This window comes from Cherax quadricarinatus, chromosome 6 (genome assembly GCF_038502225.1).
Source record: "Cherax quadricarinatus isolate ZL_2023a chromosome 6, ASM3850222v1, whole genome shotgun sequence".
NCBI classification, from domain to species: Eukaryota; Metazoa; Arthropoda; class Malacostraca; order Decapoda; family Parastacidae; genus Cherax; species Cherax quadricarinatus.
Window position 1 is genome coordinate 17,051,973 of NC_091297.1, and position 24,289 is coordinate 17,076,261.

At 41.3% G+C, this 24,289-nt stretch overlaps 1 protein-coding gene across 5 annotated transcripts in view; it reads right to left on the minus strand.

Annotated features, from left to right (window-relative positions):
• The window catches only part of LOC128692382 (uncharacterized), a 257,585-nt gene that overhangs the window by 93,025 nt on the left and 140,271 nt on the right, over positions 1-24,289 (minus strand). For 4 of the 5 annotated variants that reach the window (XM_070080697.1, XM_070080691.1, XM_070080702.1 and 1 more), the window contains exon 6: positions 6,504-7,224. In XM_070080697.1, the coding sequence (XP_069936798.1) occupies positions 6,504-7,224 (721 nt within the window). The remainder of the gene's footprint in view (positions 1-6,503; positions 7,225-24,289) is intronic. The other variant, XM_070080703.1, reaches the window with a different exon arrangement.

The window sequence follows — 24,289 nt, forward strand, 5'->3', positions numbered from 1 at the left end:
CCCTACCAAATTCATCCACCAACCTCTGCAACTTCTCTTCACAATCTCCCAAGAGCACAGTGTCATCAGCAAAGAGCAACTGTGAGAACTCCCACTTTATGTGTGATTCTTTATCTTTTAACTCCACACCTCTTGCCAAGACCCTCGCATTTACTTCTCTTACAACCCCATCTATAAATATATTAAACAACCACGGTGACATCACACATCCTTGTCTAAGGCCTACTTTTACTGGGAAATAATCTCCCTCTTTCCTACATACTCTAACTTGAGCCTCACTATCCTCGTAAAAACTCTTCACTGCTTTCAGTAACCTACCTCCTACACCATACACCTGCAACATCTGCCACATTGCCCCCCTATTCACCCTGTCATAAGCCTTTTCCAAATCCATAACTGCTACAAAAACCTTTTTAGCCTTATCTAAATACTGTTCAATTATATGTTTCACTGTAAACACCTGGTCCACACACCCCCTTCCTTTCCTAAAGCCTCCTTGTTCATCTGCTATCCTATTCTCTGTCTTACTCTTAATTCTTTCAATAATAACTCTACCATACACTTTACCAGGTATACTCAACAGACTTATCCCCCTATAATTTTTGCACTCTCTTTTGTCCCCTTTGCCTTTATACAAAGGAACTATGCATGCTCTCTGCCAATCCCTAGGTACCTTACCCTCTTCCATACATTTATTAAATAACTGCACCAACCACCCCAAAACTATATCCCCACCTGCTTTTAACATTTCTATCTTTATCCCATCAATCCCGGCTGCTTTACCCCCTTTCATTTTACCTACTGCCTCACGAACTTCCCCCACACTCACAACTGGCTCTTCCTCACTCCTACAAGATGTTATTCCTCCTTGCCCTATACACGAAATCACAGCTTCCCTATCTTCATCAACATTTAACAATTCCTCAAAATATTCCTTCCATCTTCCCAATACCTCTAACTCTCCATTTAATAACTCTCCTCTCCTATTTTTAACTGACAAATTCATTTGTTCTCTAGGCTTCCTTAACTTATTAATCTCACTCCAAAATTTGTTGATAACATCTCACCCACTCTCTCATTTGCTCTCTTTTTACATTGCTTCACCACTCTCTTAACCTCTCTCTTTTTCTCCATATACTCTTCCCTCCTTGCATCACTTCTACTTTGTAAAAACTTCTCATATGCTAACTTTTTCTCCCTTACTACTCTCTTTACATCATCATTCCACCACTCGCTCCTCTTCCCTCCCGCACCCACTTTCTTGTAACCACAAACTTCTGCTGAACACTCTAACACTACATTTTTAAACCTACCCCATACCTCTTCGACCCCATTGCCTATGCTCTCATTAGCCCATCTATCCTCCAATAGCTGTTTATATCTTACCCTAACTGCCTCCTCTTTCAGTTTATAAACCTTCACCTCTCCCCTGATGCTTCTATTCTCCTTGTATCCCATCTACCTTTTACTCTCAGTGTAGCTACAACTAAAAAGTGATCTGATATATCTGTGGCCCCTCTATAAACATGTACATCCTGAAGTCTACTCAACAGTCTTTTATCTACCAATACATAATCCAACAAACTACTGTCATTTCGCCCTACATCATATCTTGTATACTTATTTATCCTCTTTTTACTAAAATATGTATTACCTATAACTAAACCCCTTTCTATACAAAGTTCAATCAAAGGGCTTCCATTATCATTTACACCTGGCACCCCAAACTTACCTACCACACCCTCTCTAAAAGTTTCTCCTACTTTAGCATTCAGGTCCCCTACCACAATTACTCTCTCTCACTTGGTTCAAAGGTTCCTATACGTTCACTTAACATCTCCCAAAATCTCTCTCTCTCCTCCACATTCCTCTCTTCTCCAGGTGCATACATGCTTATTATGACCCACTTTTCGCATCCAACCTTTACTTTAATCCACATAATCCTTGAATTTACACATTCATATTCTCTTTTCTCCTTCCATAACTGATCCTTCAACATTACTGCTACCCCTTCCTTGGCTCTAACTCTCTCAGATACTCCAGATTTAATCCCATTTATTTCCCCCCACCGAAACTCCCCTACCCCCTTCAGCTTTGTTTCGCTTAGGGCCGGGACATCCAACTTCTTTTCATTCATAACATCAGAAATCATCTGTTTCTTGTCATCCGCACTACATCCACGCACATTCAAGCATCCCAGTTTTATAAAGTTTTTCTTCTTCTCTTTTTTAGTAAATGTCAACAGGAGAAGGGGTTACTAGCCCATCGCTCCCGGCATTTTAGTCGCCTCATACGACAAAAATGGCTCACGGAGGAAAGATTCTTTTCCACTTCCCCATGGACAATAGAAGAAATAAATTAGAACAAGAGCTATTTAGAAAAAGGAGAAAAACCTAGATGTATGTATATATATATGCATGTGCGTGTCTGTGAAGTGTGACCAAAGTGTAAGTAGGAGTAGCAAGATATCCCTGTTATCTAGCATGTTTATGAGACAGAAAAAGACACCAGCAATCCTACCATCATGCCAAACAGTTACAGGTTTCTGTTTCACAGTCATCTGGCAGGACGGTAGTACTTCCCTGGGTGGTTGCTGTCTACCAACCTACTACCTATGTATATATATGTTTGGGGCACTTGCGGTAAAAACGTATATATACGTTTGGACCATTTACGGGTTAAGGAATACATAGAGACTGAAAATTTAAAACGTGAACAAGTGTTTAATTGTGAAGAAACAGGCCTGTTTTGGAAGAAAATGCCAAACAGGACCAACATTACTCAGGAGGAAAAGGCACTCCCAGGGCATAAGCCTATGAAAGACAGGCTGACATTAATGCTGTGCAGTAATGCTAGTGGTGATTGCAAAGTGAAGCCTTTATTGAAGTATCACTCTGATACTCCCAGAGTGTTAAAGAAAAACAATACTGTCAAGGGTAATTTGTGTGTGCTGTGGAGATCAAGCAGTAAGGCATGGGTCACTAGGGAATTTTTCTTGGACTGGCTGTGTTTGGCCCCACTGTGAAAAATTACCTCCAGGAAAAGAAATTGTCACTAAAGTGCCTCCTGGTAATGGACAATGCTCCTGCTCATCCTCACGACTTGAAAGAGGAAATTATAGGGGAGTTTGGTTTCGTTAAGGTGAAGTTTTTGCCTCTTAATACAACTCCTCTCCTCCAGCCCATGGGCCAGCAGGTCATTTCAAACTTCAAAAAACTCAATACAAAAGCAGTGTTTCAAAGGTGCTCTGAAGCGACCCCAGACACTCAATTGACCCTAAGAGAGTTTTGGAAAGATCACTTCAATATCCTCAATTGTGTAAACCTTATAGGTAAGGCTTGGGAGGGAGTAACTAAGAGGACCTTGAACTCTGCTTGGAGGAAACTGTGGCCAGAATGTGTAGAACAGAGGGATTTTGAAGGGTTTGGGGCTAACCCTCAGGAGGCTATGCCAGTAGTGAAAGGGTTTGGGGCTAACCCTCAGGAGGCTATGCCAGTAGTGAAAGCTATTGTGTCATTGGGGAAGTCCTTGGGGTTGGAGGCTTGTGAGGAGGATGTGGAAGAGTTGGTGTAGAACGACGAGGAAGAACTAACCACTGCAGACCTGCAAGAGCTTCAGGTGCAACAGCAACAGATCACATCTCAGGAATGTTCTTCAGAGCAGGATGAAGAGAGACAGAGGAAGATGACTTCGTCAAGGATTAGGTAAATGTGTTCAATGTTTACAAAGGTGCAAACATTTATCGATGAATTTTATCCTGTCAAAGAAGTTGCAAGCTGCATTGGCAACATGTACCATGACACTCTTGTGTCCCATTTTAGTGAAATCCTAAGGGCACGTGAGAAACAGAGCTCTCTGGACAGATATTTTGTGTGACAGGGGTCCAGTGAATCCCAAGCTGTCCGTAGTGGCATTAAAAAACCAAGAAGGAAGGTAACCCCACCAAAGGACTTGGTACCTGAAGTCTTTATAGAAGGGGATTCTCCTTCCAAGCAATAGACAATCCTGAATCTCCCCTGCTGCTGGCACATCACTCAACAACAACTCCACAATAAAAGTAAGTGGCATTTAATTATTATTTATTTTGCATGTCCCATTCATTTTGGTGTAAGAAAATGTATATTTCATGTAAAAAAAAAAAATCAGACTTTGGGGTGTCAGGAATGGATTAATTTTATTTCCATTATTTCTTATGGGGAAAATTAATTCGACCAACGGCAAATTCGACTAACAGCAAGCTCTCTGGAACGGATTAATGCTGTTGGTTGAGGGTCCACTGTATATACACATATAGAGTCACTGGACATGTTCCTAGAAGTGCTGCAGCTTGTGGAACTCTTTGAAACATGGTGTCATGCACAGTGATGTTTTATACTCCTCACACATAAAACTAGTGTCTCTGCATTTCTGTGGGAATTTTTTTTGTATGTGCACAGACAAAACACCTCTTCTGAGCATATTTCTTCTTAGTAGGAGGCACTTGTATTAGGTAGTGATCACCAGGCCTCAGACAATAGAGTAGTTGGTGATCAGTTCGTAGTCAGTTTTCTATTGCAGGTGTTGTTACTTGGTACTTGAATAATATTTGTCTAATGACAGACAAACAAAATTTGCCATATGGTGGTTTATTTCTGGTCCTCATCTTATACATATTATAAGCATTGCGCATGGAAATGTTCAGAAGATGGAAAAAGAGTTTCATGTACTACTTATAACTCTTGTGAACACAATCAACAAACCCAATTTGCATGTCATATTTGTCCACTGAATGTAAATTGAGGGTGTAGTCCATCACAGCTATTGGTTTTAGAATGGGTTCATTGGTCCCTCTATTCTGCCTGCCACTGTCTATCATTTCGTTTCGGTGAACTGATGTCAACAGTGTGACATCTCGTTTGTCATGCCACCGAAATGCCACGATGTCATTGGCAGCAAACGCCTGCACCTCACTTCTACGAGTGCCTGTGTCGAACCTAGGAATATGCTTACGATTTGTATGCACTGTACTGCACACATCTGTCATGTTCACTTGCAAAAAATAACTGAATAAGGGGGTTGTGTACCAGTGAACAGTATATAATGTATGCCCTTTACCAAGATATGATTCCATCATTGTTCTAACCACATCACAAGAGATACCCAATAACTTCCTGGTAACTTGCAATGTATTATTTCCAGTGTACACAATTATATCCAATACAAGACTACTGTAGCAATCACAAAGTACAAACAACTTTATACCAAAGTGTTTTCTCTTGCTTGGTATATACTGCTTCAACGACAGTCTACCTTTGAACAAAATCAAAGACTCATCTATAACAAGCTTCCAGAAGGGATAAAAATATAGAGAATTTCTCTTTCAGATACATGAACACATTCCTAATCTTATATAACCTGTTGTTTCTGTCAGGCCTTGTCCTGTCTGAGAAGTGTAGCATATGTAATAGTAGCAGAAACTGATTCACTGGTATTATATCACTGAAAGCTGGGATTGAAACCAGGCAGTCTGTCGACCAGCATGATTTGACACTGTGCTTACACATGTGGCATAAACATTATTGTGGCAAAGAAGAGATACATCTCAGCCACAGTTGTCTCCTTCCACTGGTGTAGACGTGATCTTGGTGAAAGAATTGTTTGTCATGATGTAATTGAGATATGTGTTACTTTCCCTAACAATAATTTCCATCAGGGGTTCATCAAAGAATAATTCAAAAAATTCCAGTTCAGTGGCACTGTTTCCAAGTGTACAAGATGGCCGTATTCCACTTTGAGTTTCATCAAAGTGATGGGGATTTGGAACAAAATTAGCACCTTGCTGCCAATCCCAGGTGCAGTTTGCTGGTGGGTACTGGATATTGACAGGTGGTTGTGATGGTGGAGGTTGTGGTTGTGGAGGTTGTGGTTGTGGAGGTTGTGGAAGTTGTGGTTGTGGAGGTTGTGGTTGTGCAGGTTGGTGTGGTGGGTGGGTGGGTGGGTGAGGGTGGGCTTTATTGTAGCTGCATGGAGTCAGCGGCGTGGCTACCAGCATGGGCTACTGGCTCTCAAGCCATAGTGCTATGGGACCAACACTGAAAAGGTTAACGTAGTAAAAGGAGGAATTGAATTTAATGTCTTCTTCATAAAACCTACATTTCTTCAGAGTCAACATGGAGATCAATTAGTCTTTGTGCATTTTATAAGATACAGTGGACCCCCACTTAACGATCACCTCCAAATGCGACCAATTATGTAAGTGTATTTATGTAAGTGCGTTTGTACGTGTATGTTTGGTTGTCTGAAATGGACTAATCTACTTCACAATATTCCTTATGGGGAAAAATTCGGTCAGTAGTGGCACCTGAACATACTACTGGAATGAAAAAAGTTCATTAAGCGGGGGTCCACTGTATATGGCAAATTCTACATGATTCTAGGTGTCAGCATCACTATGTATGTGTTGTGCTGTTTTCAGTACATCTTATTAAATTGTACAAAAAAAAAGCAAAATTATTCAGACTTACTTGAAAGGAAGAACTGATTCACTAAGATTTTTCATATAGACTGGAGGTCCATCAGGTAATTTACTAATGGTGTCGGATTTTACTTCACGTCTTGCTGGATCTACTCGAGTGTCTCGTCTGGTGGCAGGTGGTGAACTTGTAGTATTCTTAAGTCCTTCAGTGTTTTCACTGCAAGTGTGACATTCTTCAGAGGCTGATCCTGTTTGAGTATTATTCAAAGTGTGGACAGGTGATATCTGCAGAGGCAGTGGGGAGAGTAATAAAGAATTAAGAACTGTTGTTGCATTTGCTGATGTATCATTTGAAGAAATTTTCACTTCAGACAACTGAATCTCATCGACAGTCAGTGGATTACTCTCATTTATACTCATTTCTTCATTTTCTAACATTTCTGAAGCATCATAAAAGCATTCTGACATATTACTGGTAGGAGTTCGAGCTCTTGGCAAGTCTAAACACACGTTTGAATCAGTGAAGTGTTGCTCAGCCTCAGACTCCATCAGTGTAGCCGCAGATGCTGATGTGCTAGCCTCGTTATTTACTGTACTTCTAGGATTGCGAGTAACTGAGCAGGACACCCTCAGTTCAGCCAGTTCATGAGCAAGCTGAGCAGCATCCGCATGGTTACCATGAGCTATGGCACCCTCAAGTCGTTTTAGAAGTCGATTGATGTTGAGGGTATTGAGCTGACCAAGAGTTGATTCCTCAACTCGCAAGGTTGCTGTGGAGAGTATACTATTATAATTAAAGAATCAAGGTGGAAAAAATCATGTTCATAAATTATCTACACTATATGTTAAATTGTAAAACTTAATGATGCTTCATAATTACACTAAAAAATACAATGATTTTTATTCGTGACCAAACAAGCAATTTAATAAACGTACATATACCACATATACAGTAATGTACATTCAATATAAGCATTATTCCTTATATGCTGGAATTATTCAAATAAAAGCAGAGTACATTACAATATTATACTATATATCAAGTTTTCCTTCCAAAATTTCATATACAGTGGAATCTCGGCTTACAAATGCCCCACCATGCGAATTTTTCAGGATACGAACAGTCACTCGATCGATTATTTGCTTCTGGATATGAACAAAATTTCAGGATGCGAACTTCAAGGGTGAGGGACTCTTGATCAAGGGAATTGGATCTGTGCTCCACTTCCCTAAATCAATAATAATAATTATAATACATGTGTACTACTAATAATAATACACTGCAGCAGGCCTGTTGGCCCATACTAGGCAGGTCCTTCATAATCCATCCCACTAACAGAATACAGTGGACCCCTGGCATTCGATGGCATCGGTACAGTGGACCCCCCCCTTACAATATAATTTCATTCCAGAAGTATGTTCAGGTGCTGTTACCGAACGAATTTGTTCCCATAAGGAATACTGTGAATTAGATTAGTCCGTTTCAGACCCCCAAAAATACACGTACAAAAGCACTTACATAAATACACTTACATAACTGGTCGCATTGGAAGCTGATCGTAAGGCGGGGGTCCATTGTATATGTTAAATCCAGTATTCAATACATTTTAACGCAAAAATTTTGTCTTGCCACTCGTTAAAAAACCCGCCACACGCGATTCGTCCGGGACGCGTCCGCGTGAGTGCCAGTGTGCTCGCATCTAAGCATATATTTGGTACATTCCATATTATCATAGTGTTTTTGGTGCTTGTTTCTGGAAGTTAGGAGGAGGTGCGGGATTGCCAAAACTGTTGTCCAGAGGGCTGAGGAAGGGTTGTTGAGGTGGTTCGGACATGTGGAGAGAATGGAGTGAAACAGAATAACTTCAAGAGTGTATCACTCTGTAGTGGAAGGAAGGCGGGGTAGGGGTCGGCCTAGGAAAGGTTGGAGGGAGGGGGTAAAGGAGGTTTTGTGTGCGAGGGGCTTGGACTTCCAGCAGGCATGCGTGAGCGTGTTTGATAGGAGTGAATGGAGACAAATGGTTTTTAATACTTGACGTGCTGTTGGAGTGTAAGCAAAGTAACATTTATGAAGGGGTTCAGGGAAACCGGCAGGCCGGACTTGAGTCCTGGAGATGGAAAGTACAGTGCCTGCACTCTGAAGGAGGGGTGTTAATGTTGCAGTTTAAAAACTGTAGTGTAAAGCACCCTTCTGGCAAGACAGTGATGGAGTGAATGATGGTGAAAGTTTTTCTTTTTCGGGCCACCCTGCCTTGGTGGGAATCGGCCAGTGTGATAATAAAATAAAATAAAATTCTGCAAAATAAGTCACCATGGGCCCCAAGAAAGCTTCTAGTGCCAACCCTGTGGTAAAAAGGGTGAGAATTAGTATGGAAATTAAGAAAGATTTTGAAGGGTTTGGGGCTAACCCTGAGAAGCCTATGCCAGTTGTGGAATCCATTGTGCCTACTTCAAAAATTAAGGAAATGTGTGCGAAGTGGGTTGAACTGCAAACCTTAATGGATGAAAATCACCCTAACACAGCTATTGCAAGCCGTGCTGGTGACTATTACAATGACAATGTTGTGGCCCATTTTAGACAAATCGTAAAGGAACGGAAGGTACAGAGCTCTATGGACAAATTTGTTGTGCGACAGAGGTCCAGTGACTCTCAAGCTGGTCCTAGTGGCATTAAAAGAAGAAGGGAAGTAACCCCAGAAAAGGACTTGCTACCTCAAGTCCTAATGGAAGGGGATTCCCCTTCTAAACATTAACAACTTCGACACTCTTCCCTCCTCCCATCCCATCAATCATCACCATATCTTCATTAAAGGTGTCATGTATTCTATTGTTAGTAGAGTACTACTAACTGTGCATGTCTTCTTCAGTTTGTGTGCATTAAACTTAATATTTCATGTGGTAAATCTTTTTTTTATATAGTACTTTTGGGTGTCTTGCATTGATTAATTTGATTTCCATTATTTCTTATGGGGAAAATTAATTCGCCTTCCAATAATTTTGGCATACGATGAGCTCTCGGGAACAGATTAATATTGTATACCGGGGGTCCACTGTATTTGCCCAACTCAATTTTCAATGCTACCCAAGCAATAAGCTTTGATAATTCTATTTACTCATGTGCAAGTCCCACTCACATCCAACCCCTCTCACTCATGTAATTATCGAACACAAATTTGAAACTGTCCAAGGTTTCAGCCTCAATAAACATACTAGGCAGATTGTTCAACTCATCAACATATCGTAAGAAAGGAGGAACACTGCAGCAGCCCTGTTCGCCCGCACTTGGCAGGTCCTTCCAAATCCAGCCTACTAACAGAATAAATGCTACCCAAGCAATAAGCTTTAATAATCCTATTTACTCACTTGCAAGCCCCACTCAAATCCAACCCCTCTCACTCATGTATTTATCCAACCTAAATTTGAAACTACCCAAGGTTTTAGCTTCGATAGAACCTTGGGTAGCTTTAAAAAGATATTGAACAAATATTCAAGTGGGAGGGGATGGGTATGATTGGTGTCGTGGGTACATAATAACATTAGAAAGGAGGAACACTGTGGAGAAATTTTCTCCAGGAGGGGGTATCAGCCCCCTTCAGCCCCTTTCAGCCCTGAGGGGCCCAGCCCTCTCAGAAGGGGCAAACATCTTGTTTACTGCTACAGCAAGTAATTGATCCCAGATGCAGTACGAGTATGTGACGTGGTCAAGAGACCGCCGCTCCTTGCAAGAGTCCAGTGTTGCAAAGTGTAATTTAATAAAAGACAGTCCATCTCTTACCTTAGCAGGACAATTAAGGAAAATCCTGCTCCCACTTTATTACCATGGTAAAGATAGTGTACATTGTTGTCTATGCTTAAGACAGCAAGAATCAAGCATTCTTTGCTTCATGGAGAAAATTTGGCAAGGAAGCAAAAAGTACTAGGTCAGCTTTTCCATTATGCTCGAGGGGCACTGCAGTGGCGTAGGACGCTGTGAGGTCAGATTACAGGTCTCCCTCAACATTCACGTTTTCAGCTTTCGTGGGCTTCACACATTCGTGAATTCCCAACCGCCAAATTCCCAACCGCCAAATTCCCAGCCGCCAAATCATATTCAAGTTTCCCGCCACCTGCGAGTCCCTACTACCCTCCCTCCTACCCCCGCAACTGGCAGCCAGCCCTCCCACCACTCAGTGTGGTGAGTGTTTTGTTTGTTCATTATTTGCTATTAAACTGCAGTATAAATAATGTAAACCCATTCATGACTGCATATTGGAATGGTTATTCAGACAGGTATTAGACGGTGACATGTGTTTACTCTTGAACACAGCAAAGAATCAAACATTTCTGCTACTGCTAATAATAACAATAGTAATAATAATAATAATAATAAATACGATATAATTGAAGAAGGAAGTTGTACAAAAATACGAGGGAGTGGTTGACACATCGTCAGTGTGGCTTTGTTTATGCTGGAGTGAGCATTAGTCTCCCTGCTCTTCCAAACGTTTCACAATAATTCATTGTGTTTGGTACTTGTAGATTGAGTGCGACTGGAGTGGTAGAGGCAGTGGTTGAGGCAGCTGTTGAGGCAGCTGTTGAGGCAGCGATTGTGGCAGTGGGTGAGGCAGCGATTGAGGCAGTGGGTGAGGCAGCTGTTGAGGCAGCGATTGAGGCAGCTGTTGAGGCAGCGATTGTGGCAGTGGGTGAGGCAGCGATTGAGGCAGTGGGTGAGGCAGCTGTTGAGGCAGCTGTTGAGGCAGCTGTTGAGGCAGTGCATGAGGCAGTGCATGAGGCAGTGCATGAGACAGTGCATGAGGCAGTGCATGAGGCAGTGCATGAGACAGTGCATGAGGCAGTGCATAAGGCAGCTGTTGAGGCAGCGATTGAGGCAGCTGTTGAGGCAGCGATTGAGGCAGCTGTTGAGGCAATGATTGAGGCAGCTGTTGAGGCAGCAATTGAGGCAGCTGTTGAAGCAGCAATTGAGGCAGCTGTTGAGGCAGCAATTGAGGCAGTGGTCACTGAGGCAGCTGTTGAGGCAGCAATTGAGGCAGTGGTTGAGGCAGCTGTTGAGGAAGCGATTGAGGCAGCTGTTGAGGCAGCTGTTGAGGCAGCTGTTGAGGCAGCTGTTGAGGCAGCGATTGAGGCAACTGTTGAAGCAGCGACTGAGGCAGTGGGTGAGGCAGCTGGTGAGGAAGCGATTGAGGCAGTGGTATTTAATAACATACATGTTATTAATAATAATAATACATGTTATTAATATGTACTATTGTTATTTATAACATATTTTTATTTATTTATTATCACACTGTTATTAAATACCACTGCCTCAACCGCTGAATTATTGTGAAATGTTTGGAAGAGCAGGGAGACTAATGCTCACTCCAGCATAAACAAAGCGACACTGACTATGTGTCAACCACTCCCTCGTATTTTTGTACAATTTCCTTCTTCAATTATATTGTATTATTATTATTATATTATTATTATTATTATTATTACTATTGTTATTATTAGCAGTAGCAGAAATGTTTGATTCTTTGCTGTGTTCAAGACTAAACACATGATGTCACCGTCCAATACACGTCCGAATAGCCATTCCAATATGCAGTCATGAATGGGTTTACATTATTTATACTGTAGTTTAATAGCAAATAATGAACAAACAAAACACTCACCACACTGAGTGGCGGGAGGGCTGGCTGCCAGTTGCGGGGGGAGGGAGGGATCGGAGGGAGGGTAGTAGGGACTCGCAGTGGTTGGGGAAGTGGTGGAGGCATTGGTGGAGTCTGTGGTATTTAATAACATACATGTTATTAAAGCATAACATGTATATATTTAGTACAATTTACGACGTTTTCATGTATTTTATGATTGTTCGTGGTTCAACAAGTTAAGGAAGCAGTATTGTATTATATTTCCCTACAATATATTGGGGCACCAAACATTCACGGTTTTTCAACATTCGCGAGGCTCTTGATCCCCTAACCCTCGCGAATGTTGAGGGAGACCTGTACTTTTCATCCTACTGGGAGTCACACTGATGCCAGGATAATCAACAAAGAACACTGATCTGTGCGTTAGTGTGAACAAAGTGTCTCACAAAACACGATAAACACTTACAGAGAAGTGTGATCAGCTTCTTTAGTGATAAGATTGTGAACAATAAAGACAAACCTTGTGGAATACAGTGTACCAGTGTGCGTATTCCTAGACTATGGAAAACGTGGACATCCAAGGACACTTCAGCTTCTATCAAGTCACCGATACCTGTCGAGGGTGCAAAGAACACCATAGCTCATGCTACAAGAGCAAGGTGGGTTGCAGATTTCTTGTAGTACGGGGGACTGTGCAGTTCTTGTGTCGCAAGGAGTTTGTAATCAACCTATAGTCGGCAGTGAGGTGAGGACTTTTGAGTCCACACAAGTGAGTTCGTCAGCAATCAGTGAATGAAATATACTGACATAACACCCCCTAGGGGTAAATTATTATTAACATAATATACAGTGGACCCCCGGTTAACGATTTTAATCCGTGCAAGAGGGGTAATTGTTATGCGAAATAATCGTTATGTGAATGAATTTTCCCCATAAGAAATAATGGAAATAAAATTAATCCGTGCAAGACACCCAAAAGTATGAAAAAAAAATTTTTTTACCACATGAAATATTAATTTTAATACACACAAACTGAAAAAGGCATGCACACTTACATGACACTTACTTTTATTGAAGATCTGGTGATGATTGATGGGATGGGAGGAGGGGAGAGCATTATCTTCTTACTGTTTAGAAGGGGAATCCCCTTCCATTACGACTTGAGGTAGCAAGTCCTTTTCCGGGGTTACTTCCCTTCTTCTTTTAATGCCACTAGGACCAGCTTGAGAGTCACTGGACCTCTGTCGCACAACAAATCTGTCCATAGAGCTCTGTACCTCCCGTTCCTTTACGATTTGTCTAAAATGGGCTACAACATTGTCATTGAAATAGTCACCAGCACGGCTTGCAACAGCTGTGTCAGGGTGATTTTCATCCATAAAGGTTTGCAGTTCAACCCACTGTGCACACATTTCCTTAATCTTTGAAGTAGGCACAATGGATTCCACAACTGGCATAGGCTTCTCAGGGTTAGCCCCAAACCCTTCAAAATCTTTCTTAATTTCCATACTAATTCTCACCCTTTTTACCACAGGGTTGGCACTAGAAGCTTTCTTGGGGCCCATGGTCACTTATTTTCCAGAAACAGCACCGAAAACACTGTAATAATACGAAATATTCCGAGTGTATGCTTGGATGTTACCGCGGAGGCTGGCTGGTAAACAATGGGACGGGCGGCACATGTGAGGCTGGCTGAGGGCACATTGGACGCGTCTCGGACGAAAATCGGTGAGCGGGTTTTTAATCGGTATGCGCGGCAAAAATTTTGCGATGAAAGTAAGCGGTATGCGGAAAAATCGCTATGTGATGCCATCGTTATGCGGGGGTCCACTGTACTCTATTACAGCCCGTTGTGAAGTGGATATGATAGCTTCTCAAGACCTCGCCTGCAGGGGCGGCTGTGCAGGCGATGAGCTGTCTTATCAGCTAAGTACTCCCTATATTTAATCTTTAACCTTAGCTGGTAAACCATTTCTCAACAAACACTGCAGTAGGCATGTTGGCCCATACTAGGCAGGTCCTTCACAGATCCAACCCACTAACAGAATAAACGTACCCAAGCAATAAGCGTTGACAATTCTGTTTACTCAGCTTGACTGTGTGCTAATGGAGTTACAGGAAGCTGACAACGAAGAAATGCTGAACACTGACAATGATGCACCTGTTGTGCATTCCTTGAGTGATGGTGAAATTAGATGAATTGTGATATATAAATAAGCTGTAGAGTTGATATTAGCATCATACTGAAATATTTTATCGTGCCTCCTAAGAGCAGGAATTCTGCTGGAATGGATTAATGCCATTTCAGTTAATTTAAATGTAGAAAATTGACTCAGTATACGAACAAATCGGGATATGAACGAGGTCATGGAACGGATTAAATTCGTAAGCCAAGGTTCCACTGTATAGTACAGTAATTGACTTTGAAATATAATTGAATAAATACCACATGAATACAAGTCTTCAAGTTTAAGTTATTAAGTGAGTCATGTTTGTGACATCCTAAGCTTAGTCTTTAATCTATCAGATGTTTTAAAAATTAAGTTGTGGTAGCACTTACTACCTGCTCTTGTGTACCATTCCAGTGTTCTTCCACTTCTGCCTGAAATGCTATGTATAACTACAGACTTAAATTTATCATTCTGGGAAACAAAATTATCTCATATTTAAACCATACCCCAGCTGGGATTGAACCCGTGGTCAGAGAGTCTCAAAACTCCAGCCCGTCGCGTTAGCCACTAGACCAGCTAGCCACAATAAGATTCGTCCAACTAGGTATATTTCTACACCATAGGAAGGTTAGCACAGGCACCACTGTGACCACAAATGCAAGTTTTTACAGACGAATCTCCAGCTAGCGTGGCCGTGACGAACTCTAGCTCAAATCCCTTCACTGCCGTCAACATGACCTAGTGGCTAACGCGACGGGCTGGAGTTTTGAGACTCTCTGACCGCGGGTTCAATCCCGGCCGGGGTATGGTTTGTTTGCAATTGTGTCATTACGATTTCGTGAGTTATCTCATATTTTATCTATGGAAAAAAACCTGGTGTTCTTTTAACCCAGTTTACAGCTGTGGCCTCTTCTTCATTGACCTTATATTTGATTAGCATGATTCCACTTTTACAGGTCGACCATTAATAGTCCGGCAATCAGTTATCTGGCTATATCAGTAATCCGGCACTAATTTTGGCTAGCATACTTTCAAATTTCATCATTATACTGACTCAGAAATTGTGATAGTTGCAAATCCACAGCAGCAAGCCAGTGGAGGAGAAAGCAGTGATGAAAATGAGGAAGATGTGGCAGAAAGTCTCTCTATTGATAGGTTTATTAAGTGTATTCTAACCTAACCACTCTGTAATCTGGCAAACTCGCTAATCCAGCACACTATAGGTCCCAGTGATGCTGGATTAGTGATGGCCGACCTGTACTTCCATAATTCAATGAGGAAGTTTACAGTGCCTTAACCCTTTCAGGGTCTGTGCCGTAGATCTATGGCTTTACGTTGAGAGTCCAAACCGTAGATCTACGCCAAAATTCTAGTGGCATCAAATTTAGCGCAAGAAGGCTGGTAGGCCTACATCTGAAAAAATGGGTCTGGGTGGTCAGCGTGCGAGCTATAGAAAAAATCTAGATGCCTGCATGGCATTTGGGAATGCTGCCAAAGTAGCTTTGTTCATCATGCCTGGCGGATTCTGACTCTCCTCTTCACAACTTACAGTTCTAAGACTGATGGAAGTGGATCTGAAGAGGAATTCTATGGTTTTGAACCATATGGTACATTGTACATATGGTACCATATGGTACAATGGTGCCATGTCATACAATTGTATCATATGGTACAATGGTACCATATGTGTTGGAACTTATTCGGTCCTAAAGTTCCACAGGGCAGATACGTTGTATGAAGGCCCCTATATTCCACGGAAAGGCTGTCTGAGTTCTGCTGGCCCTTACATCCACCCCAAAAACCATACATACAACCGGGTTGGCAAAGGTGATTGGAAGGTACATTTTAATTGATAGATTTACCCTTCAAGAAAGAGGTAGGAAGTTTATACTGTTTGTAATCTAATATTAGGACTATTGAGGCAACTGTAGATAATAATAATGTAGACCTAAGACCTTAACGTAGGTAGTAATAGGCCGGTAATATAGGCAAACACTAGGTTATATTAGCTAGGGAGAACTGGCAGCCCAAGTTTGAATGCCGGGGCACGAGGTTTTGAGACTGCAGTGCTTCCTTCTAAGATCAGACACCATCGGAATAACAAGTGCTGTGAATAGCAGGGCGGCGCCCCCACATGTATTCACATACTAGACCTGGGGAAATCTGGTGGAGGCACCTCGAAGTACCATAGATGACCTCCTCCATCAGGCCCATACAGTAAGACAAGACCTCCCTTTCTTTCTCAGTATTCTGGCCAGTTTCTGGGGGAAAATTGCAAGTGAGTTGAATTGTGGGTCTTTGTGCAAGCGGACGGCCAATGATCAGTACGTGCCGGCATCTCCTCGTGATTAAGCTTAGAAGCTAGTGTCACTTCCTGCATAGTTGTACGAGGGGATACACACCCCCTTGAAAACAGGAATTTCTGAGGTGCAGGCAGGTCACTAATACCGACTGAATATTGCAGGAATTAAGGCTCCCAGTTGCACGTGGTGCTGAGGGGAAGTCCAGAGGGCCTAAAGCTTAGGGAGGTTGAAGACCGGGATACATTCTCCAACACCAAGTAAGTTAGTCCTTTATACGTGCATGCAGGCGAGATTTCTTGCAACATCAGTCATTTATGGAAATCTGTCCTATAAGCCACTTGTGAGGCTGAGGTACCAGCCTCAGGGCTCGGTGTCAACAGAGCTTGCTAGGATAGATAACTCACATATGGTACCCTGCACCATATGGTACCCTGCACCTTATGGTATCCTGTACCATATGGTACCCTATACCATATCGTACAATGTACCATATGGTACCCTGTAACATATGATACCATGTACCATATGGTCAGTTGGAGAGGTTGATGCCACAAGGTACCAGCCAAGACTGAGTGGCGATGCAAGTCACTGACTCAGCAGTTTCCAAGACAAAGCGCTTTGTCATCCACCTCAAGGAACATGTTGAGTGGCTGTACATTTGTAAATATATAATAGAACATTACTGATATACAACATTTTTGCATATTTTTGTTGTAAACAATTATTGTAAACAAAATAATGATGAAAATATTAATGTGTTTATTGTGCAGAATACAACAGTACCATATAGTACCATATGGTACAATGTACGATATGGTACAATGAACCATATGGTATCATTGTAACATATGGTACAATGTATCATATGGTACATTGCACCATATGGTACTATTGCACCATATGGTACCATAAGGTGTCATTGCACCATATGGTACCATTGTATCATATGGTACCATTATACCAAATAGTGTCATTGTACCATATTCTACCATATGGTACCATTGTATCATATGGTACCATTATACCAAATAGTGTCATTGTACCATATTCTACCATATAGTACCATTGCACCCTATGGCACCATTGTACCATATGGTATTATATGGTACTGTTGTATTCAACACAATAACCTCACTAATATTTTCACCATTTTGTTTACAATAAACTTGTAAACAAGTTTTGTAAGCAATATAATGATAAACAAATTAGCGCAGTTATTGTGTTGAATACAATGAGTGTACACTTATGCAATATACATTATACTGGTCTCACAGGCCACAAATATTATCTTTAATTCTATAAGAAAAAATAGTTTTTTTTTTCAAAATTTCTTTGACACTGGGGCACCCCTTCAGATTTTGGCCTTGGACCCTGAAAATGTTAACCCTTTGAGGGTCGACAGCCCCTCTCCCAGACTTGTTCTCAGGGTCGAAAAATATTCGAAAAAAAAAAACAATTATTTTTTCTTTTGAAAAGATTTTTTTTTTTTCTAAATTTTATAAGCTAAAAAAAATTTTTTTTGGCCATCAATACTTACCGAGATGTGGAGGCATGAAGTTGACAGAAATTGAACCGCTTACAGCAACATCACCGATTGCTGGTCACCCGGTAATCATTTACAATGGACCCCCACCTAACGGCGACATCAAGTAACGGCAAATTCATCTAACGGCGCTCATTGGAGAAAAAAAATGGCTCTACAAATGGTGAAAAACTCATCTAACGGGGTTCGTCCTGAATTTGTCCATGCGGCAGAAGCGCGGCCTGAGCAGGCCTAGCCACTCCAAGACTCCATGTACAGCCAGTGTGACAGTTGTTTACAAGCAGTTTCGGTTGATTCCAAGTGTACCTGCGATATAATTTGTATTATTCCAGTGTTTTTAGTGCTTGTAACAGCTAAATAAACCACCGTGGGCTCAAAGAAAGTTTCTAGTGCCAGCCCTGTGATAAAGAAGGAAAGAAACAAAATAAAATTCAAGAAAAAACTCTTAGCAAAGTACCAAAGTGGAGGAGGAAGAGAGAGGGGAGAATGTGCCTTCTGCAGCAATTCATTGATATGTACGATACTAAAGCAGCAAGTATCGATAGAGGTTATAGTGCCAGCCAGCGATAAAATGTAGAATTAACAGTGTAGCAAGTAAGTTAAGCGAGTAAGTGATAGAAAAACGGCACAAAAGTAACTCTCCAAAGTTGTTGGATGTGTGTACAGTGGACCCTGGACCAACGGCATTAATCCATTCCAGGGAGCTAGCCGTTAGTCGATTTTGCTGTTAGTTGAATTAATTTTCCCCAAAAGAAATAAAGGAAATCCAATTAATCTGTTTCAGACAGCCAAAAGTATTAACAAAAAATATTTTTTTGAAGATTAAATATAAATATACATACAGGCATATGACAGGGTGGATAGGGGGGCAATGTGGCAGATGTTGCAGGTGTATGGTATAGGAGGTAGGTTACTGAAAGCAGTGAAGAGTTTTTACGAGGATAGTAAGGCTCAAGTTAGAATATGTAGGAAAGAGGGAGATTATTTCCCAGTAAAAGTAGGCCTTAGGCAAGGATGTGTGATGTCACCGTGGTTGTTTAATATATTTATAGATGGGGTTGTAAGAGAAGTAAATGCGAGGGTCTTGGCAAGAAGCGTGGAGTTAAAAGATAAAGAATCACACATAAAGTGGGAGTTGTCACAGTTGTTCTTTGCTGATGACACTGTGCTCTTGGGAGATTCTGAAGAGAAGTTGCAGAGGTTGGTGGATGAATTTGGTAGGGTATGCAAAAGAAGAAAATTAAAAGTGAATACAGGAAAGAGTAAGGTTATAAGGATAACAAAAAGATTAGGTGATGAAAGATTGGATATCAGATTGGAGGGAGAGAGTATGGAGGAGGTGAATGTATTCAGATATTTGGGAGTGGACGTGTCAGCGGATGGATCTATGAAAGATGAGGTGAATCATAGAATTGATGAGGGGAAAAGGGTGAGCGGTGCACTTAGGAGTCTGTGGAGACAAAGAACTTTGTCCTTGGAGGCAAAGAGGGGAATGTACGAGAGTATAGTTTTACCAACGCTCTTTTATGGGTGTGAAGCATGGGTGATGAATGTTGCAGTGAGGAGAAGGCTGGAGGCAGTGGAGATGTCATGTCTGAGGGCAATGTGTGGTGTGAATATAATGCAGAGAATTCGTAGTTTGGAAGTTAGGAGGAGGTGCGGGATTACCAAAACTGTTGTCCAGAGGGCTGAGGAAGGGTTGTTGAGGTGGTTCGGACATGTAGAGAGAATGGAGCGAAACAGAATGACTTCAAGAGTGTATCAGTCTGTAGTGGAAGGAAGGCGGGGTAGGGGTCAGCCTAGGAAAGGTTGGAGGGAGGGGGTAAAGGAGGTTTTGTGTGCGAGGGGCTTGGACTTCCAGCAAGCATGCGTGAGCGTCTTTGATAGGAGTGAATGGAGACAAATGGTTTTTAATACTTGACGTGCTGTTGGAGTGTGAGCAAAGTAACATTTATGAAGGGATTCAGGGAAACCGGCAGGCTGGACTTGAGTCCTGGAGATGGGAAGTACAATGCCTGCACTCTGAAGGAGGGGTGTTAATGTTGCAGTTTAAAAACTGTAGTGTAAAGCACCCTTCTGGCAAGACAGTGATAGAGTGAATGATGGTGCAAGTTTTTCTTTTTCGGGCCACCCTGCCTTGGTGGGAATTGGCCAGTGTGTTAATAATAAAAAAAAAATTGAAAAACCACTGCATTAATGAAACACTATAAAATGAAGTGTTGTAAAGCAGAGCCTTCCTGTATATGCAGCGAAGGATGGAAAGGCCTCCCTCCTAGGCTCTCAGCCCTCACCCACCTTCGTTTCCTTCCCTCTCTGTTAGGACTGGGGTCTCCTCTCCTAGGCTCTCAGCCCTCACTCGCCTTCCTTTCCTCCTCTCTTTGCTAGGACAGGGGTCCCCTCTCCTAGGCTCTCAGCTCTCACCCACTTTCCTCCCCTCTCTGGAAGATGGAGGAGGGGAGAGGATGGAAGAGTTTACAATTGTTTGAAAGAGGAATCCCACTCCATAAAGACTTCAGGTACCAAGTCCTTATCCTGGGTTACTTCCCTCCTTTGTTTTTTAATGCCACTAGGACCAGCTTGAGAGCCACTGGACCCCTGTCGCTCAAAAAAGATTTCCAGAGAGGTCTGTTTCTGGCGTATGTTAGGAATTGTGTTGGGAGACACAAGATAGTCCTTCAATATGACACTAATATCAGCTCTACAGCTTATTTATCTAGCACAATTCATCTAATATGACATAATAACCAATATTAACCCTTTGGGGGTTTCGGCAGTACTAGTACGGCTTATGCCCCAGGGTTTTTGACGTACTAGTATGCCTAAATTCTAGCACCCTCAAATCTAGTGAGAAAGCTGGTAGGCCTACATATGAAAGAATGGGTCTATGTGGTCAGTGTGTGCAGTATAAAAAAAAATCCTGCAGCACACAGTGCGTAATGAGAAAAAAAAACCTTGACCGTGTTTTTGGAATAAAACAGCGACTTTGCACTGTATTTTTGTATGGTATTTATTATTGTATTCTAGTTTTCTTGGTCTCATTTTATAGAATGGAAGACATATTACAGAAATTGAGATGATTTTGACTGGTTTTACAATGAAAGTACCTTGAAATTGAGCTCAAAGTAGCAGAAATGTTCGATTTTGCCAAAGTTCAAAAGTAAACAAATCATGCCAAGCATCCAATACACGTCAACTGGTGAGTCTAATATTCTTTCACAAATGCGCTGATATTATTTATACTATTTCTACACTAATGCAGTAGTCTGCATAACAGTAAATCTTCTATTTTTTGTAAGAATAAAAATTCAAAGTGGAAAGCCAAAGAAATACAAGAGGGGCCTGAGGATGTGACTAACGAACAGAGAACTTGTTATTTTAGTGCCAGGAATGTCTTTCTTGTTTATTCTGGACCCTATTCGGAAATTGGCATCTTTTGATATTTGTGTGAAATTGGCAAAATTGCTAAATTCTGACCACTTTATTGGATAGTTGAAATAGGTAAATGGGTGGTTTCTTGTACTCATTCGATAAAAAAAATGAAGTTCTAACGAAATAGTTATGATTTTTGTCGATGTTACAACCCCTCATGTATATAATGTATATTACCTGTTCATATAATTTTATATTGCTTGTATTTGCATTATTAGCTAAATTGTAAATATATTGCTTTATATTATTATTTGACTTAGTTATATTATTAGGTAGGATGTAACATTTATATATTATTCAGTACTCATAGTTCGAGTGTTAAGTAGCTGACAGCATTGTCTAACTACTGTGTTTTCTCTCCGCTCGTTATGCTGCCGGCTTCTCTGTGTTGCTGGGCAGCAGCAGTCCATGGAGAGTCACGTGATCAGGGGGGGGTGATCACACCTCACCTGGAGTAGTCTGCCTGGCCTGCGCGGCCTCTTGTCCATTTGACATTCTTCTAGCAAGACGTGCCTCTAGCTCTCCCTTGCTGGCCCTTGTTGGAAGATCGTCTCTGTCGCTTTCTTGTTGTTGGTTCTGCATAACTCTGTTCACAGAACATAGTCTAGACTTAGTGATTTTCAACGTTGTACTGAGGTTGTGTGTCGCATAGACACTCTGAGAAACTCAGGTCCTGAGCTGTAGCTTCTGACCTAATTTGTACTGGTATCTGTGTACTGTCACAGTCGGGGATTTTCTAATGCTGAACTTAGATTCAGTAGTGTGGGAGTTTTGTGACTTTTGTGGAGGATCTGCAGATGGTCCCTACTTAGTGTCGCTATATTATCTCCTTGTTCCTGATTCTGTGTCGCTGTGCTTGTTATATTGCTGTTCGGCTTAACAGTCGCTTTATTGTTCAAGCAAGCTGTTCTGATTGCCAGGTTGGTCAAGAAGTTAGTTTATGTGAGGACTTATAGTCTGTCACTGGTTAAGTCTAGTCGAGTCTGACACATAGCGAACTACTTAGAGCACTTATACACATACACACAAACTTACTTGTATATATTTGTACTATGTTATTAAATGCTAACAATGTACCAGACAGTACTTAAAAGCCATAAAGATGTGATATGTGCCTTCAGCACAATACTACTGTACACGAGAGAAGTGTAGGAACTTGTATCCTATATTATATTCAATTGATTACTATAATTTACTTTGATAATACATGCCTAAACAACTTAATTGTTAATAAACTTATTAAATTTTAATTTCTTTAGTTAGTAGCCTACCAGATGTAATCCTGAAGCACTATTGAATCTTACTAAATTCTTATGGATAATTGGACCAGGATACTGACTACTTGTTACAAAAACCCAGTAACAGACTGGATGCTAGAAGGGCAGTCCTTTCTAGTATTCACCGGAGATCTCTATGCTTATTAGATATCGGGTTATTTGTAACAGACGACTAGTACATTGGAATTGGCCGAAAATAGGGCTCAAAGTGGGCAAAATCGCCGATGCGTAAACATCGTCGAGACTGCTAACTTCGCGAGAGCATAACTCCATAAGTTTTCCATCAAATTTCATACTTTTGGTGTCATTATGATCGGGAAAAGATTCTCTATCTTTTCATAAGAATTTTTTTTTTTTTTTAAATTTTAGCGACCCTGAGAACAAGTCTCTGAGAGGGCCTGGTGACTCCCAAAGGGTTAATAACATAGAAACATGACATATACTCTAGAATGAATAAAATACATCATTAAGTATGTCGCGAGTGTTGCTGTGTTGTTGTTGTTGGGTGTATAAGGGCCACTGAGAGTATAAGCCATACATAGTGGTGGTAGAGGCGGCAGCAGCAGTAGAGACTAGAGATGGCAGTGTTGTCAGTCGCCTATATAACTCCAACAACATTGGAGGAGTTAGGTTCATGCTGTCCTTTTTCTATTGATTAATCGCTTAACTTACTTGCTACAGTTTATGCTACACTTTATCACTGGCTGCCGCTATAGCTTTTATAGACTCCTGCTGCTTTAGTATCATAAATATTGCAGAATCGCTGAAAAAGACACATTCTCGCCTCTCTCTCAGCCCTTGACCAAAGGGCTGGCTGGCACTAGAAGCTTTCTTTGGGCCCATGGTGGCTTATTTAGCAGTTACAAGTACTGTACTAAAACAATGGAATACAAAATGTATCGCATGTACACGTGGAATCGTCCTCACTGGCTTGTAAACAATGGCACACTGGCTGTACATGGAGTGGCCGGGTCGCTCAGGCCGTGCAGACACGTTCAGGACAAATGACTTTAACCGAGTTCTTTGTCATTAACCGAGTCAATATTTTGACGCAAAAACGTGTCATTATCCGATTTTTACATTATCTGATGACATTATTAACTGAGGGTCCACTGTACAATAATTTTTTTTAAGTTCTGTTTTTGTTCTATTTGTTTTATATTAGATTGTAACTTGCCTGAAATGCTCTGCATAACCAGGGACTTTCCTCTGCACTATTATTAGTTTTTGTAAAAACTAAGTATCAAGTGAAAATAAATTATTAGTATTATAAATTATTTGTTATTATTATTATTATTGTTAATATATTCACATAGTTTATTATTCATTCCATCAAGTAATCTATTGTAAATAAATCAGAAACATTGCTCGGGCAAGCTTACTACTGACCTTACCCTATGATGACAGTTTTTCTCACACACACACACACACACACACACACATGCACACGCACACGCACACGCACACGCACGCACACAC